Source organism: Physella acuta, unplaced genomic scaffold, assembly GCF_028476545.2.
Source record: "Physella acuta isolate Inbredline_101_S28 unplaced genomic scaffold, ASM2847654v3 ptg000405l, whole genome shotgun sequence".
Classification (NCBI taxonomy): domain Eukaryota; kingdom Metazoa; phylum Mollusca; class Gastropoda; family Physidae; genus Physella; species Physella acuta.
In genome coordinates, this window is record NW_026731924.1 from 1055001 (window position 1) to 1074670 (window position 19670).

At 36.1% G+C, this 19670-nt stretch overlaps 2 protein-coding genes across 28 annotated transcripts in view; both read left to right on the top strand.

Moving 5' to 3' along the window:
- The window catches only part of LOC131942402 (MRN complex-interacting protein), a 6996-nt gene extending 170 nt beyond the window's left edge, over positions 1-6826 (top strand). For 2 of the 27 annotated variants that reach the window (XM_059302260.1, XM_059302262.1), the window contains exons 2-5: positions 2196-2362; positions 3753-3926; positions 4048-4205; positions 6247-6826. In XM_059302260.1, coding sequence (XP_059158243.1) covers positions 2246-2362; positions 3753-3926; positions 4048-4205; positions 6247-6643 — 846 coding nt within the window. In that variant the 5' untranslated portion in view covers positions 2196-2245 and the 3' untranslated portion in view covers positions 6644-6826. Of the gene's footprint in view, positions 145-1373; positions 1503-1534; positions 1572-1921; positions 2097-2129; positions 2497-3752; positions 3927-4047; positions 4206-6246 lie in introns of those variants that run through there. The other 25 variants (XR_009386747.1, XM_059302254.1, XM_059302265.1 and 22 more) reach the window with 25 other exon arrangements.
- A 4992-nt stretch (positions 6827-11818) lies between these two features.
- On the top strand, positions 11819-15636 carry LOC131942375 (putative palmitoyltransferase ZDHHC24). The gene is made up of 2 exons (XM_059302210.1): positions 11819-11938; positions 14502-15636. Exons 1-2 carry the CDS (start codon positions 11882-11884, stop codon positions 15534-15536), a joined length of 1092 nt encoding a protein of 363 aa, XP_059158193.1. The 5' UTR covers positions 11819-11881; the 3' UTR covers positions 15537-15636.
- Positions 15637-19670: the final 4034 nt, after the last annotated feature.

Below are 19670 nucleotides of genomic sequence, written 5' to 3' on the forward strand. Positions count from 1 at the left end.
CTGTCGAGCCGTTCCGGAAACCACCGAAAATACTGTGTAATCTATCGTTTTACTAAAGCCTTGACAATTAGGTAACTTTTTCGCACATTACTAGCCTCGGACGATTTTACGCACTAAAATGATAGATTACCAAATGCAAATACTGTAAACCATTATTTATTTGCCGCCATATTATTTTTAATAAATATAGGCCTAATGTTTAAAAATGTGCAAGGATTGATTTTAGTTGCATTTTATTTTTAAATACTAAAATTTAAAATAGGCCTACTGTTTTGCTAATTTTTTTGTATTTCTAATTAAATTTTTTATTTTAAGTGTAGGCCTATGTACTATGTGCTGTGTACTATTGTTGCTACTAAACATTGTTCTAGTTCTTACTACTTTTAACTTTAGTAAATCTAATCGTCTTATTACTTATTAAACTAACAGAACTAGTCTAGAGCTAGACATTTTTTTCTGTTTCTTAAAAAAACATTAATTACTACACTCAATTTTATTAATATTAGGGCCTAATGGAGGCGAGCGAGTTGACGAGATTCCTTCCATAATATTGTTGACATGGAATAAAAACGTGCTTTTTAGATTTAGACCGTAAAAAAAAATAAAAAATAAAAACTTAAGCCTAAAATTAATTTAGAAATTTTATATTTTTAGAATAAATGCTATAAAAGTTGCAAATCCAGAGAACTTGAAAATAATTTGTTGAGTTTAAGGCTACATTTCTATTTATTTTCATCAAGCCTAAGTTAAAACCGGATGTTTCACTTTCGTAAGACAAATATTGATTGGCTGTACAGTAACTTAGTGATCGATAACTATTTGTTTACAAAACTTTGCAGATCAAGTTTTTAAATAACAATGCAAATTAAAAACCCCATGACTTAGTTTTCTATTTTTAGCTTACAATGTGTACAATAAAATCAATGTCGGCCTATCCAATAGCAGGATGCCATTGTTTATGTCGCCATTACACGTGAAAACCAAATTGTTTTGGCTTGTTTTTAAATTTTCAATTAGTTACCGAAAATTTTTAAAACATCAAATAGACCCAATCTTTAGTAAAGTCCGAAATAAACCAGACAGACAGGATTTTATAACCATATTAATTGTAACTACGCCGTGCCTGATTTTTAAACTAATTTATACACCTCTCAAATACCTTTGAGAGTTTTCTCGCTCGTGTCCATTAATAATATTTTTAGATTTAACAATTGTTGCTAATTTTTTGTCAATTAAACATTATGTCAAAACATTAATTTTATTAATTTATATTAGAATATATATATAGGCCTATATATTAGCACATTTCTAAACATTAGGCTATTTATTAAAAATAACATGGCGGCAAATAAATGATGTTTTACGGTATTTCCTGTGGTTTCGGAATCGCTTGACAGACTACGCAATTGTTTTACTGTTTTTTACCGCTGAACAATTCCGGAATAATCGATGCTATATCATGATTTGACCTAGCGTCGGAAATTAATTCTCCTGTAATTTTTGTTGAGTTTCATTAACATTCTCTTATAATATTTAATTAATAATTATTATGTCGTGTGTTGTTACTATAGGTAGGCCTAATGGTTATTACTGTTTTTAAGTAGATCTAGTTAACTAGTAAGTAAAGTAAGACGATTAGATTTAGTCCTTCTTACAAGATCTAAAATTCTAGATCTACTTTTAACTTAAGTAATAAGTAAATCTAATCATCTTATTATCTAGATCTAGTTGTCACAAATCTTCTGCAATTTTTTTCTGTGTTTCTTAAAAAAAATTAATTACTACACGACTTTATTAATAGTATTAAGATTTACTAATTGTTACTAATTTTCTGTAAATTAAACTTTAAATTAAGTTAAAACATTAATTTAATGCACTTGATTTTATTTTCATTTCAATGGTCAATTAAACTGGTTTACAGTAAAGAATGTTAACTAAACTCAACAAACATTCGGATAATTTCCGACGCTATATCGTGAGACTACCCACTTAAACTTGAAATAATTAAAAATACAAAATAATTAGCAGATTAGACCTATTTAAATCTATGCAAATTTTTAAACATTAGGCCTAGTATGTAGGCCTATTAAAAATAAGTAAGGTTTTACCAACAATAATATATATTATAGTACAGTATACCACAAGATCTACCATCTATTTAACTAAACTATTAGTCATCAAGATTCCTCTTCTAGTTTAGATGACATCTGGGATTAAATTTTACTTATTAAGACTGAATTAAGAGATGGTTGAGTTTCAAGTTTTACAATGTGCATTTTGTCAAACTTTTCAAGTGTTGCAAGTTACAAAAACAACAAAGTGGCAATGTAAAGTGTGTGGTCAGAAACAATCCACAATAAAGGTGAATACTCTTTGAAAATGATAGACTACAGCAAAATAGACAGGGAGTGTTAAAATCCTGGCCTGTGCACTAGAGATTTCAAAATATGGAATGCCGAGAGCCACTATTTTATATTCTTAAAACTTATACTGAATGTAAGCCTCACTACACCCCACAGCAACCCATTATCTATCTCACCACACCAACCCATTATCTATCTCACCACACCAACCCATTATCTATCTCACCACACCAACCCATTATCTATCTCAGCACACCAACCCATTATCTATCTCAGCACACCAACCCATTATCTATCTCACCACACCAACCCATTATCTATCTCACCACACCAACCCATTATCTATCTCACCACACCAACCCATTATCTATCTCAGCACACCAACCCATTATCTATCTCAGCACACCAACCCATTATCTATCTCAGCACACCAACCCATTATCTATCTCAGCACACCAACCCATTATCTATCTCAGCACACCACACACCAATCCATTATGTCTGACACATCCCACACTAACCCTTAATGTCTTACCACACCCCACATCATCTGAAGTTCTAAATATATCTTAATTTTTTTTATTGCTGTTGGGAAATGTATGCTTACTTTTAAACTTATATAGAATTATATGACATTAATTTGTTCTCCTCTTTGATCAAAGGGCAGATGAAGTAGATTTTATCTATTTTTTGTTGTTGTAATTTCTGCAAATGAAAAAAATTGTGATGTCAGCACTAAGCACAGCTGTTTTTCCTTACTCCATGTGTCAGGTATCAGTAACTGTTGTGGAACAAAACTGATACAGGATTGGTACAGCCCACTCTAGTTTATCTATAACAGGATTTCTTAAAGCATATTCACTAATCTTATTTAACCCAAACATTTGGTCTGAATTGATTACATTTGATAGTAAAAGTAGACCTCACTATGTGCTGGAGGTTGAATACAAACTGTTGGAGGTCCCCAATTCACTTTAGAATAGCAAGCTTCCATGTTATTGTATTATTTCATTTGTACTCACTAGCTAACCTAACCCTAACCCATTCCAATTTAGATAGCAAGCTTCCATTTCATGTTATTGAATTATTTCATTTGTACTCACTAGCTAACCTAACCCTAACCCATTCCAATTTAGATAGCAAGCTTCCATTTCATGTTATTGAATTATTTCATTTGTACTCACTAGCTAACCTAACCGTAACCCAAAACCCAAGGTCTGACTAAATTATAACACTATAATCAGTAACAGTTAGATCATCACCTAGTCTACAATGCATAATATGTAATACATATTATGAATAATAACAAAAAGTAGGCCTAATTAAAACTCAATGCTGCTTAATAAGGTTTTCTTTTTTTCAATTGGTTTGAATGTATTTGGTTATTAGGTATATGCACATGGGACTGGTGCAGATTGTCGTAAATATGTCCAAAAGCTGAACACTGTTCGAGGTCAAATAGATGAAGTAAGTGGTGAGAAAAGTTTGGAGGGTGCCAGCTCACAGTCTGTGACGCTTGATGCTCATAGTATTGGCACTTCATCCAACTGCAAACCTCAAGTAGTAAGTTCAAACTTTTCTCTTACTTGAACTGTGTTAAATGTTGTGTTTGTCCTCTTGGTGGTATATTGACTGTGTTTGCCCTGTTTGTGGTAAATGTATTGATTCCTTGTTTAAACACTAGGACAAGGCAAAAAGCAAATGGTCAGTTTTTTTAGACGAGTCAGTGAGCCAGCAAAATGTGAGTGGACACTTTGAAAATGAAGAAACTGACCATGTCACAACTGATTGGGCAGAGTTGAGGGATTCAAAAAAACGTAAGCGAGTTGAGCATCATACAAGGTTTGTCAGCTAGGTTTTTACCTTTTAGTTAGTGTGTCATTTCCTTACATGTGATGCATCCATAACACAAAAGGGTTTTTTCATTTTCTTATTTTCTCTTGTTTGGAATAAAGTGCTAGATAGTGCTTCTGTTTAAATCTGCTGCAGGTTTTTAATTCCTTTAAATTAATTTAATGCTTATTTTGTGCCCTTGATAATTTTTTAAAAAGAGTAATTGGAGAAGAAAAGATGGCAGTCTTAGAAGTTCTCTAATTTTAACACGTTTTTATTAACTCAGCTTTGCGCGTGTTTGTTGTTAAAATTGACGTCGAAAATTAGCCCACTTCTGATTGCTCTAGAGATCTGAAATTTGGCATGCAGGCTACTTTCGCCTAACAATTTCAGATGCAATCATAAAAACTAGCAATTAGAGACCGTAATTAGCTTAATTTAATTACGCCCTAAGGACCATAAAATTGAGGACATGATTTCTAAAGATACCGACAAGACTGGAGGCCTATTGACACAGTTACTTCGGCCCCAATCGATGTGAGCGCGCTGGCCGTGATCGTATAGTGGTTAGTACTTCGCGTTGTGGCCGCAAAAACCCAGGTTCGAATCCTGGTCGCTCAAGATTTTTAGTCCGTGTATTTATAAACACTTAGTCAAGTCATACTTAATCAAGTCATTAGATAAAGTAGAAAATAAACTATATAAAAAACTTTTTTAAAAACCACGTTTTTCATGTGTAGCAACGGACTAAAAAGGAGAAAATAAAATACTTAAAAAAAACTTTTTAAAAAACCACGTTTTTCTTGTGGACTAAAAAGTAGAAAATAACTATTTACATACATTTGATGACAAAAAACGTGGGTCGGGCAGATGGGTCGGGAAATTTGATGGTGAACGTAACCACGTTTTTTGTCATCAAATGTATGTAAATAGTTATTTTCTACTTTTTAGTCCACAAGAAAAACGTTTTTTTAAAAAGTTTTTTTTAAGTATTTTATTTCTAATAGGATGTCACATTTTAGCTTACCCCTCCCCAATTACAATAGTTATTTTTTTATAAATTTTTTTTATTTTAAATTTTTTTTTCTGAGCTGGTTCAAGTATTGAAATTTTACATAGCTTTAAAAAAATGGGAACTAACTACTAAAATTTAGTTTTAAAATATTACATTTTATGTGGTAATACCACACTTTCTAAACCCCTCTCACCCTAATGAATTGTAATTGAATTTATGACCAACCTTCATTCAATTTGTTTTACATGAGTATCAACCTTCATTCTATTAGTTTTACATGAGTATCAACCATTGTATTAGTTTTACATGAGTATCAACCTTCATTCAATTAGTTTTACTTGAGTATCAACCTTCATTCAATTAGTTTTACATGAGTATCAACCATTGTATTAGTTTTACATGAGTATCAACCTTCATTCAATTAGTTTTACTTGAGTATCAACCTTCATTCAATTAGTTTTACATGAGTATCAACCATTGTATTAGTTTTACATGAGTATCAACCTTCATTCTAATAGTTTTACATGAGTATCATTATCAATCGTTGTATTAGTTTTACATGAGTATCAACCTTCATTCAATTAGTTTTACATGAGTATCAACCTTCATTCTAATAAATTTACATGAGTATCCACCATTGTATTAGTTTTACATTACATGAGTATCAACCTTCATTCTATTAGTTTTACATGAGTATCAACCTTCATTCTAATAGTTTTACATGAGTATCAACCTTCATTCTAATAGTTTTACATGAGTATCAACCTTCATTCTAATAGTTTTACATGAGTATCAACCTTCATTCTAATAGTTTTACATGAGTATCAACCTTCATTCTAATAGTTTTACATGAGTATCAACCTTCATTCTAATAGTTTTACATGAGTATCAACCTTCATTCTAATAGTTTTACATGAGTATCAACCTTCATTCTAATAGTTTTACATGAGTATCAACCTTCATTCTAATAGTTTTACATGAGTATCAACCTTCATTCTAATAGTTTTACATGAGTATCCACCTTCATTCTAATAGTTTTACAAAGAGTTTGAGAACTTCATGTGACCAGACAGTAGAGGTGATCAAGAATTCTGGTTGGCCAAAAGATTCAGCTAAAAGTTCAGCTAGCCTCTCTTTTGAAAATGTATGTCCTCCAATCTACAAATCAATTGGACAGAGACAACAAAATAGCAGAGACAGACATCTTGGTGTTCCTGTAAGGGGTGCAGACACAAATGACTGGCACTCTGCCAGTAATCCTGTGATCATTGGTGCATCAGTTCAAGTTCCTAAAGAATGGGATCACCAAGTGCAGATTACAGCCCCTATACAAACAGCCAATAAACCAAACAAGGCAAAACAAAAAAGTCTTTCCAATAAATGGGATGTTTTCCTTGACGATAATGGTGATGATAATGGTGATGAAAGCTAACCTGTGTGGTAGGTCAGGGGGAGATAACTTTATTCTGAGAAATCTGATACATAAGTCTCCTACTTCTATAGTACTATTCAAAAAAAATAATTGCTCTGGCCTTTCTGATCAAGATAGAAAGTCAGAAGCAGACTTCAAAAAGATAGACCTATGTTATTTTGGATTGAAGCAAATGGTGTGACATTTAAAAATAAATATGGATTTTTTATTAACAATTGTCTCACTTTTTATAAAAATTGTCTGCTTTAACTTTAAAAAAAAATCTAGGAGAGAAAAAAAACCTGCTGCCTTGTAATTTGTTCTTAAATCTTGTGTGAACAAAGGCTACAGAAGCAAAACCAAAAAGAGAAGCAGGCTGAAAGTGGAGTCAACTTGTTTGTGTCGGAGGTAATCCCGTTAAACTTTACTATTAAGAAGAAGAAGAAGAATGCCATCAACAGTGTTGTGGCTTACCAGGTTGTCTAATCTTGGTATGTTTCTACTGTATAGGAAAATGAGTTACATAAGCGACCAAATACTTTTTTGAATCTGATAGAAGCATTTACCTCTTATGGTTATACTACATTTTTAATTAATATTTTTAAAATACTCCATTGCAAAATATGGTTCCTGGAAAGAAAAGTGTGCAAAATATACAGAATGTAAAGATCAAACTGATTTCATTTTAGTGCATGAATTAATTGTTTCACATTTTTATGACTCCTTTACTTTAAAATATTTATTTTATCTCAATCACAGCTGATGAAAGCGCCAAAACTTGTCATGTTGTAAACCAACCAGTTCTATTTAAACTTTACTCCCTTTTTATTGCTCTTGGTTTCCATTATTCATTTTCATCTCTTAGGGCTTTTAACTTAATTTATTTGCATTGGATTAATACATTTAATAGTCATTTAGAATTAATTTATCCAAATATTTTCAAAAACTGCTTTCAACCTCTCCTTGAACTTCAACCAGAATGGTCAGGGAGAGTAAAACAAAGTCAGAACAACTGTTTTCCATGATAGAAATACTCAATAGTGATCTCTGGTGTCTAGCGCCCCCCCGAAAAATTTTTACCGCCCCCCCCCCCCCCGAACGAAATGAAATTTATATAATTTGTATAGGAAATATATACTTTTAACAGTGCCCCCCCCCCCCCGAAGAAACTCTACCGCCCCTCGAAAATTTCAAGTGCCCCCCCCCCCACCCCGGAGAAAAAAGTCTGGAAGAAACACTGAGCGTAGTATTGTATTTTTATTAAATAATAATTATAACATTCCCAATTACCACAACACCCTGATTATACTAATCCAAATTAAAAATAAATGATGCTATATTACTATTATAATTTATATTACTAGTACTAGTAATTTTTTCTTTGACTATTTCTAGCCTTAATGAATTTTTAATGAAACTGGAAGTAATTTTGTACTTATTCATTACACAAATATAAAGTACGAGCCGACCCGCGGTGTATCATACGCCGCTATTTAGTTTTTTTCTACTTTTCAGTAATTCATAATTTGTGAATTCGACAGTAGCAATGCTGCCACTGAAAATATTTGCTTTAAAACACTAAATCCCCCCCCCCCCCCCCCCCCCCCGTGAAAGCAGCCTCCTCTTAGTTACCTCCTCTAAGTTTAAAATCGTTTCAAACTAAATTATCTGCCCCTAATAGCCGTCACCAAACCCGGCTCTACGAATGTAAAATGTAAACAGCGTGAACCACAGCTCACCAGAACATGTGTGGGGGGGGGGGGGGGGGGGTAGAGGAAGAGAGGGGACTGCAAGGCGCGCTTGCAGCTTATTTTCTAACGTCTCTCAGAAGAGAATTATATATATAGATTCTATTTTGGTTGAAAAATATGCTTTTTCAGACTTTCGGTCAACAAAAATTTGTACCAGCTTTTCAAGTCAGTTCTATTAGTACTAGTGTCAGCCGACCTACACACAGAGTTTCTTCCAGGCATCTCTTCGGGTTTCCCGAATTTTTTTTACCGCCCCCCCCCCCCCCCCCCCCGAACGAAATGAAATTTATATAATTTATATAGAAAATATATACTTTTGTAACAGTGTCCGCCCCCCCCCCCCCCGAAAATTTCAAGTCCCCCCCCCGGAGAAAAAAGTCTAGAAGAAACACTGCCTCCACACACTTACACACTCGTAAGTTTGATTGAATCAAATGTGATTTGTAATATAAATGAAAGTATGTGTGTCTCCTTTGTGCATGTTTAGGCCTTTTAATCTATGGTCATTAAACTTAAGGGAGTAAACGAGAATACTCCCGGGAATGTTTCTGCGAAAAAAAAATTTCTATTTCAATTTGGGATCACTTTTTGATTATTTCATATTCGTTTCATACTTCATGTGACGTCCATGGCCTATTAAATATTTTTAAAATTATGCACGTCGTAGTCAAAATTAATATGGTTATAAAATCATGTCTGTCTGTTTTTTTCCGGACTTTAGTAAAGATTGGATGTATTTGAATTCGATATTTTTAATATTTTCGGTAACTAAATAAAAAGCAAAAGCAATTTGGCTTTCACGTGCGACGTAAACGATGACATCCTGCTATTCGATTGCAATGTCATCGGGTCTTGACCCACGACACGAGCCAAGTTTCAGAAAAACTGGTCGGTTAGAACTTAAGATGTCAAAATTTCACACGTCAGTTTCGATCGATGACATTGACAACAAAACACAAAGAAGCAACTTAGCATCCTACTAATTTGGACAAGATTTTAATTAATTCATAAAAATATTAATTAGGCATCCAATTAAGTCAAATTGAATGTCAGATTGCAGTCTTCATGTCTTGACCCACCGTGCCAACTTTTAAAGGATTCTGTCGGGTAGAGGTGCTCACGACAGAGGAAGAAAGTTAAATAAAAGCTTGTAAAAGGAGCTGGGGTGGCATTTTGGGGACTGGAACGGATTTATAGCATTTCAAATAATTTCAGTTCGGGAAATTGCTCTGAGTAGGTTTGAAAATGTAACAGAAAGTAATACGAAACGTATTATACTCGTATCTCAATGTACCACACACACACTATATATATATATATATATATATATATATATATATATATATATATATATATATATATATATATATATATATATATATATATAGGGGTCGTCCATAAATAACGTCACACTCGTAGGGGGGAGGGGGTCCGTAATTTTGTGATGGGGGGAGAGGGGTTCAGATGGTGCGCCGTCACACTTTTGCACTATAAAACAATGTTAAAAAACTAATTGTAGACGTTATTTCGCGTTTTAGAAAACTGTTTTAATAAATTGTAATAGGAATTTATTAAAAATGCTCTATTTTGACAGAGTTTAGAAAAATATCGATGTTCAAGAAAAATTCAACTGCAATGTTGAGGGGGGTTGTAGGTTGAGGTGTGACGTCATTTTAGGTGGGGGGGGGTGGGTCTGGCTTTTTGTGACGGAGGGGAGGGAGGAGGTAAAAATCGTCCAAAAAAGCGTGACGTCATTTATGGATGACTCTATATATACATATATATATATATATATATATATATATATATATATATATATATATATATATATATATATATATATATATATAATGTAACACATATGGTTATATATATATATACATTGAGAGAGAGGCATTTACCTTACATAAACACACACACACACACATTCAGCAGGCACAATTTAACTTCGCACACGAGCAATTCCTGCCATTGTCACCTACTGCCCCTGTTATATTCAACCCCGAGCGCCAAGCTATCAAATCTTCGTCTAAGCACTGTGTTTGGGGTTGCTATTGGCAACCTGAGTGCGAACAAGTGGCCCATTGGTACCGACTATATGTTTGAACTCGTTAGTCTGCACAGCACGGTGTCATTGCAAATTTATAACCGGTTAAATTTAGCACCATTTAAACAAGATTCTTAGATGTTTTTTTAAATCGCTATTTGCTGGATATTTTTCTAATGTTTTAACTTTCTCGTATAAAAAGTATAAAGAAAGTATTATAATCTATCACAAAAAAATATAATTAGCGGTCTTTGTCGTTTTACACCTCCCTAGTTTATACTAGTAGAGGGAACGTAAAGGATTTATTGAAATCGTCGAAATATTTATTTTAATTCCAGATTTTGACAAATTTACGTTTTATAACATTTAGGTGCCTGTAAACCTGTGTGTGTTTTGTATGTAAACATGATAACTTGAGTACCATTTCAGTTATGTTGACCGAATTTCATATTTAAGTATCAAAAAGAATTTTAGTTTTCTATCAGCGTTTAATTAAGCGATTTCAGGTTACCGGAAGTGGTACATACTCCATTTCCTGTTTTGTCGAGCACCTTTCAAGGTTAGGGAGACGAAATTTCAATTATAAATATTAGATTGCATGTAAATTATTGTAAATGTTTTTGATCAATTTTTTGAACGGTTTCTGGTAAGAAGTACTCCATTTCCGCGAGGACACTATAACGTGCGTACTGTTTTAGATAGATGACATTTATAATACAAGTAAAAGATCTTATATTTGGATTACTCAGACATTTTGAGTGACTTCTGATACTTAACTTTATTTCTGGTTTCTAATATCCATAATGTAAGCACTGTTTCATTTAGTTAAATGCAATTTTCAAATCAGTATAAGAATAAGATCTTAGTATCCTAACTCTATCAAATTTTGAATGACTTCCGTTGAAAGGAAATAGTACTTTACAGTATTCCGTTTCACAAAAATATTTATAGATGTTTAAATAACCTTTTGAAAATGAATCAATGTTTCCTTTATAAAAGACCAATTCTCCACTCAATTATACACACATTGTTTTATCTTTAAGTTCATTTTGGAGTGCGATTCTTTGTTCTAGTTCTACTCGATTCTATTCCATTTTATACTCGATGCTATTCAATAAAAAAAAAATTAAGTATTAAAAAGCTAATTTAAAAAGCAAACATTTCTATTGCATGATTGCACTGAAAGTGCCATCCCTTGTATTTTTATATAAGAATATACGAGAAAGTTTATGTAAAACATTTGAAAGCTTTAACTTTGTTTAATTGTTTTTACAAACTCGGTGCTTTGAGACAGTAAAACTCGATGCTTTTACGTTAAAAACACTTCTCGAATTGATGGGATAAAATGTGTATAAAAGTACGTGTACACCGGTAGCTGCTAAAGAATCGATAGTTAGGTTCCACGCCTTCAGGCCTGTAGTATTGAACTGTACAACATACACAAGTAATGGCCCAGCAGTCATGGCGGCCAGTTGGATTGGACGAGCCGGTATTCTGACTAACCCAGTCCTGTCACAGGTAAGTCAATGTTTTGTCATTTCGATTTGTCTCAGGTAAGTTGTTGGCTAGTCAGGGAAAATCTTCCAACACACAACCTTAAGCTTATGTTGCGTTATCCTCCTAACGGATACACCAACTCAGCTCTCACAACATTAACCTTATGTCAGCGGCGTAGCGAGGTCGGGTGTCACCCGGTGCGGCACTTAATGGTGTCACCCCCCAGAGGCGTAGCGACCCTACCCGGGGACAAATTTTCGATTTGCACCCCCCCCCACCCTCAAACTTTCGATTTGCACCCCCCTCAAGTTTTTCTCTATATATTTTGCTATTTTTTGCCTTGGTGTCACCCCCTTTAATGGTGTCACTCGGTGCGATCCGCACCCCCGCCCCCCCCCCTCGCTACGCCTCTGCCTTATGTTGCGTTATCTTCCTAACAGATACACCAACTCAGCTCTCACAACATTACCTCTAACACATATACCACCCGAACACAGCGGAGGAAAAAATCCTTAGAGGAAAGGGTACTTAACTAAAAATCCTTAGAGGAAAGGGTACTTAACTAAAAATCCTTAGAGGAAAGGGTACTTAACTAAAAATCCTTTGACTTGGACATTTGACACGGTGGTCTTATAATTAGAATCAGGTGTAGGTAGACTGTGCGCTATGGTCCGCTTGTTATTGTAGCTGTTGTTGTTGATGACACGGTGGTCTTATAATTAGAATCAGGTGTAGGTAGACTGGGCGCTATGGTCCGCTTGTTATTGTAGGGTTAGTCATGACTGCAGTAAGAGAATGTATTTGGGTCATCTACAGACTCAAGCAAATAAAACTAACACGAGTTCAATTCAGATCCTTTAATAATAAACGAGGACAATTTAGAAAACAACAGTTCTACCGTGGTACACAAGAAACTTCCACATGCTAACACGTCTAGTTTCAGTTAGGGAGCTTACAATCAAACACTACTCGTATTACATTCGTGACATATCTAACCCTACTAGCATACACATATAGGCGCAGATGACTCCCCCACACATATATGCCCCCAAACCCACACACATACAGACACCCATATCCCCCACCCACATACAGTGCGAGGTCGTCATGGTCGGTTAAGCTCATGGTTTGCTGAACCGAAAAGTCCCAAATTCGAACACCTGGGTAGATGAGGCTCACTATCCGGGGACAACAACTCCAAAATCAAACAACTACTGCCTTGTAGTTTGCTCTTTGTTGGACAAATGCTATGGAAGCAAATCCAAAAAGAAAAGCAGGCTGAAATCATAAACCACAGCCTATAGAGTGCATAACAAGTTAATTGCGTTGGAGGAAATCTTTTCCAACGCTAACATTGCCCATGACTTCACCACACATACAATAGCCATGATTCCCCCACACATACAATAGCCCATGACTTCCCCACACATACAATAGCCATGATTTCCCCACACATACAATAGCCCATGACTTCCCCACACATACAATAGCCCATGACTTCCCCACAGATACAATAGCCATGATTCCCCCATACAGACAACAACAGAATACGTACATCAGATGATGTTCAATTCACGCTGTAATTCATATTTTAACTAATTCACGTTGTAATTCATATTTACTTTCTCGTATATACGAAGTATAGAGAAAGTATTGTAATCGTGCAAAAAAATCTCTTGAAATTTTAACAATTTTCACCGTATTACACATCAGTCCTTCATCACATCCGAAGTATAGAGGACTTATTTTAATCGGGCAAAAATTATCAATCCAGATTTATCAAAATTAAGAGTTTTTATGCGTAATCCATTCTGAAAAACTGGGCTTTGCAATCCTGTCCGTATGTCTGTGTGTCTGTCTGTCTGTGTGTGTGTAAACACGATTACTTGAGTACCGTTACAGCTAGGTTGATGAAATTTCATATATAAGTATTTTATCAAAATCGTAGATCCGTATCAACTTTTGAGCGATTTCCGATAACCGGAGGTGGTACTTTTTCTACTTTGAATTTTTCAAAAGCCTATAACTTGAGTAATATTTCAGATAGATAAATGAAATTTCACATGTGAGTAAAAGATCTAATTTTTTACCTTCTGTTAAATTTTGAGTAATTTCCGTTGACCGGAAGTAGTAGCTACTTCCGATTTCTCAAAAAACTAATATAAATTTTTTTTTTTGCGCACTATTATGCACTTTTTTTATTTGGCGTTCACTTGGCGTGCAATTCTTTTGTCTACGAGATTTTATTCTATTTTTAAAACTTTAAGTATTTAAAATGGATTAAAAATCATGTCTATGGCCCGAGTTCCCATCCCCTGTTGTTTTATATAAGAATATTCGAGAAAGTTTAGGGGAGATCACTCCCGGTTTATTTAACATTCACGTTGTAATTAATATTTTAACATTCACGTTGTAATTCATATTTTAACTGATTCACGTTGTAATTGATATTTTAACTAGTTCACATTGTAATTCATACTTTAACTAGTTCACATTGTAATTCATATTTTAACTAATTCACATTGTAATTCATATTTTAACTGATTCACGTTGTAATTCATATTTTAAAAAACGTATTTTCCAGGCGAACAGCTCGACGTACAAGTCGTCGTCTGCTAAAGGCGGGACGCTACTGAGGGGCACAAAAAATGACGTCATATCTAACCCAAACCTTGAACTTTCTCTTGTTGAAAAATTACAAAACCACTACCGGAACCGATCCGCTTCGGATACTAATTCCAGGCACTTGTTCCGCCTCTTGTTCCAGTTCCAGGCAGTGACCCAGATTTATATGACCTTGACCTACATCATCCCCGGCGTGTTCGCTAGCTGGGAGCCAGAGAGCCAGTACTACCTAAAGGTTGCTGCCTGCTACATCTTTGTTATGGGCCAGGCCAACTGGCTGTGCTCTATCTGCTACACCAACACACTCCCCGATATCAGGGACAGACCAGAGCTGGAGAGGCGGAGCTGGTTCCAGACTCACACAAGTGGCGGGGTCAAGCCCAGCGTGCTGGACGACAACGGCCTTGAGTGGAAGTACTGTAGCAAGTGTGAGCGCTACAAACCACCGAGAACTCACCACTGCGATGCGTGTCGCACGTGCATTTTACGCCGCGACCACCACTGTTTCCTGATAGGCAAATGTATCGGACACTACAACCAGCGCTACTTCGTGGTCTTCTGCTCGCTGGGTGTCCTCACCGGCATCGTCGGCTTTGCTGGCACCGTGGCCTACCTGGTGAGCCTGCCCGACGCCGTAACGTGGGTGGACTACGTATTCCCCTGGTCGTTGTTCAAGTTCTGTGTGGGGCAGGTCAGCTGGCAGTTCCTCCTCTTGACTTTCCACGCCGAGATGTTGGCTGTGTTCGGGGCCATGAGTTGCATCTACAGCATCGGTCAGCTCAGCATCGTCTGCCTCGGCTTGACCCTCTATGAGGTCGCTAAGCACGTGGACGTCAAGGTCACAAGCTCACGAGCTGAAAACCTGCGCATTGTGTTCGGAGATTATTGGTTTCTCAACTTTCTTTTTCCTGCTCAGATTCTCTTCAAGCAACGACACGACGGCATGCACTATGACAACATCAAGATAGGCAACAACAAAGTCAACATTGAGTAGGATTTCTGATCGAGCTTTTCTCTATCTCATAGTATTCTATCACACCAACATATCACAAGATGCCGCACACCAAAATATTAAAAGATGATGTTTCAACATATTTTTTTTTTGGGAAATCTTTTTTAAAAAATCTTTGTGAGATTTTTGTAAGATGTTTGTAGGATGATTGTGGGATGTTTGCAAAATGTTTGTAAAATGATTGTAAGATGTTTGCATGATTTTAGTTAGATGTATGTTCGTAGGGGCTTTGCTTCAGTAAATGGTTAAACAACCACACCAATTAACCATAACATTTGTTTTTCTGCTTCCGTTTACCCTAATCGTCCGGCCTCCACTAAACTGAGAAGCAACCACTTTAATATATATATATATATATATATATATATATATATATATATATATATATATATATATATATATATATATATATACATATACATATATATATATATATATATATATATATGTATAGGTGTGTATGTATATATTTACATATCCATGCTCCTGTATTTCCCTTTTATGCGGGAGGTCTATTAACTTAGGGTTTAAAGATCTGTCTTGAAACGTCGAGTAATTGTTTACCTAAAGTGTGCCCGTTGATTACGAGTTTGCGTATCTTTGATATGTCTATACCAGAGGCGTAGTGATCCTTGGGGACAAACTTTCAATTTGGCGCCCCCCCCCCCATATATTTTTATATTTATAATGCAAAACTGCAGCTAAAATGAGCTTTTAAATTTTTTCCCAACCCATTTTGGCGCCCGAGGATATATGCACCCCCCCCCCTTCGTTACGCCTCTGGTCTATACTAGCAGGAAGAGAAACTGAAGGTCCATTGTCTGTCATATTTCTAAGGCATCTTGTACAGGCAGATGAGGCTCTATAGCAGGGGACAACAACTCTTCAATGAGAGACAACTCCAAAAACAAACCTGTTGACACGTATACTTAATTGTGCTGGAGGGGATACCTTCCAACACAAAAATTAACAACGAAGAAGAAGAAGAATGACTTCAATCCACGTTTGGGGTGGGGGTGACACCAAATTTATTAATTTACTAACAAATACAATGTTTTTTTAAACTTGATTTTAATAGCTTAGAGTTATGCCCCTAAATGCTTTTTTTTCTAGCTGGGTGCTCCAATTGTCGCCTTTCGACAAAAAGTTTACAAATTTAGTAAACCTATACGTTATTTTTCAGAGTGTTTAACCTATTAGATGTTTTATCCGGACAAAATTAAAAAATGTGTTTTTAATTCTGATTGTAGACAAAAAATGTTGTAAAAAAATTAATAAAGATAAGCGACTATATTCAGAGGAAAGTAACAATTGATCTGGTTGAATTTGATATTTACAATTAAATATGTAGGCGCGCGCACACACACACACACACACATACACACACATACAGATATACACACTCAGACATACACACACAGACACACACACTTACACACACATAAACACACACACACACACACAGAGTTTCTTCCAGGCATCTCCCCGAAGAAAGTCTACCGCCCCCCCCCGAACGCAATGGAATTTATATAGTAAATATTTACTTTTAAGCGTGTCCGCACGCCCACCCCCACCCCCCCCCCCCCCCCCACCGGAAAATTGAGTCCAAAAATCTCAAAAGCACTTCCAGAGAAAAAAGTCTGGAAGAAACACTACACACAAACAAACACACACACAGCAGTGGCGTAGCGAGGTCGGGTGTCACCCGGTGCGGCATTTAATGGTGTCACCCTCCCAGAGGCGTAGCGACACTTCCCGGAACAAACTTTCAATTTTCGATTTGCACACCTCCCCCCCCCTTCAAACTTTCAATTTGCACCTCTTAAAAGACTATTTAACACTCGAATTAATCACTTAAGTGAAATTATCATTTTTCTCTAAATATTTGCTATTTTTTGCCTTGATGTCACCTCCTAAATGGTGTCACCCGGTGCGGTCCGCACCCCTCACCCCTCCCCTCGCTACGTCTCTGACACACAGACAAATTATTAAGCGAGATATTATTTCCCTCTGTTGTAGCTCGCACGGGAGGGTGCGATTTTTCTCTATATACCGTATATAAAAATAATAAAAGTGAATTGCCGTGACACCGTTCACACGATCGCCATGAAACTTTGGGAAGATGTTGAGAATACTCCTAGGGAGGTTTCTGCGCTAAAAACATTTTCAAATTCGCAGGGGTGGCGCCCCGGCAGGGCGCGATTTGTTTTTTTCTCTATATACGGTTTATAAAAATAAAATTCTATTTCGATTTCACACCGTTCATTCATGTACCATGAAACTTTGGGGAGATTATTAGATCACTCAATGGTAGGGTTCTGCAAAAAAATATTTTTTAATATTGCAAGGGCGGTGCCCCCCCCCCCGGGGGGGGGGGGGAGAGCGATTAGATGAGAATACTCCCGAGAATATTTCTGCGAAAAAGAAAACTAAAGTTTCTTATGGGCGGCGCCATGTAGGGTACAATTTTCGTCAATACACGGTTTGGCGCCCAGAGTTTTAGAGCGATTATGTTGGCATTTGGCATCCGTTAATCGAGCGTCCTGCATAGCGAGTAAGGGGTACTACAACAACAACAGGCTTCTAAAAAATAACTATGTAACGCGAGGAAATCCTGTACAGTTTCGTCACCTTGCGAAAGATGAAAAAATAACTTTTTGAATATGAGGAGCCTACTGTAGAGTTTCGTCACCTTGCGAATGATGCAATAAGCATCTATTATTAAACGATCCAGTCAGAAATTGAGATCGAGCATCTAATAATAGACCATTAGTAACGCTAGCATATTGCATCAGTCACACTGATGTTTAAAACATGTCGAATAATTTTTTTACGTGTTAAAGAAAAAATTCTGCATCATTATTAACAGGATGCTATTGGCACGCTGGGTTATCCTATGAGCACGATGGCGCCTGTTAGTTTTAAGGAGCCAGGGGCCGTACGCTGCGCCTATGCGGTAGAGTAATCGGGGGGGGGGGGGAGGGCTCCTGAGAGCGCCCCTCTACGTCTCTGACACATGGGTGGTCACCGAAGTGTGTTCTACCTCATTATTTCGGTGAGTGATTAATGTGCACTCAAGGTTTTCATGAGGTAGTGTAGGAAAACCCGTGTCCCGATAATTATTATCCAAGCGCAAGCATTGTTTACATTTAAATAACACAGTTTTAGAAAAGAGGACACGCGTTTAAGAACATATGATTGGTAATGCATTGGCGATATCCTTCTAATATATTTTGTCAGACTTTCTTCTATCCCCGCGGCAACGCGCGGGGGTCGGGTACGCTAGTTATAATATAAAATATACTAGACTACCCTTTATCCTTGGTTAACTGTGGGCTTCGAGTGTCATTTATAAAGGACATTACGTTTATTTGACGATTTTTATCTTTCCCCTCCCCTCCCTTCTTTCACACATCTTCACAAGTTAGTAAATGTTCGTTATGACATTTCTCTACATTAGTTTGTGTTTTGGTATGTTAAACGTGGTTCGTGATGAAATCAATTTTTTTATATAAATGTTAACCGCTGAACCGTGCGATTCCGTGTTACTGAAAAACTTGCTCTTAAGATTAAACGTGTTTTCAAACAGGCTATCACTAGATACGTCAGTGAATCAAACGATTGGTCAAGTTCTGACCTTGACAGTCTAGATAATGAGAGGAAAAAGTGTATTATGTCCTGTTTAGGTTTCTAGTGGCTTTTTCCGTAAGGGCTTTGTCCGTTGGTGTTTGACCACAGGAGCTTTGTCCACATGTATTTTTTTATAAAAAATAATAATAAATTGTTATTTAGTTTAAATTCAAGGTACAATTAATACCATTTTATACGATAAGTTACCTTTTAGAAAACAAAATTGCATTGCCCATACCGGATCGCCGACACTCCAAAATTTAATTTTTTTTTTGTTGCAGAAATCTTTCCCTGAATATTCTCCATAAAGTTTCATGGTGATCGGATGAAAGGTGTAGTAATACCAGCGATCCAGCCAGCCGCAGACGTTTTACAGCTCTCTGAGTCGGAAAATCATAGTTTTGCAATTTTGTCCGTATGTCTCTGTGTGTATGTATAAATGTGTGTATGTAGGTCTGGGAACAGGATAATTCGAGTACTGTTGCA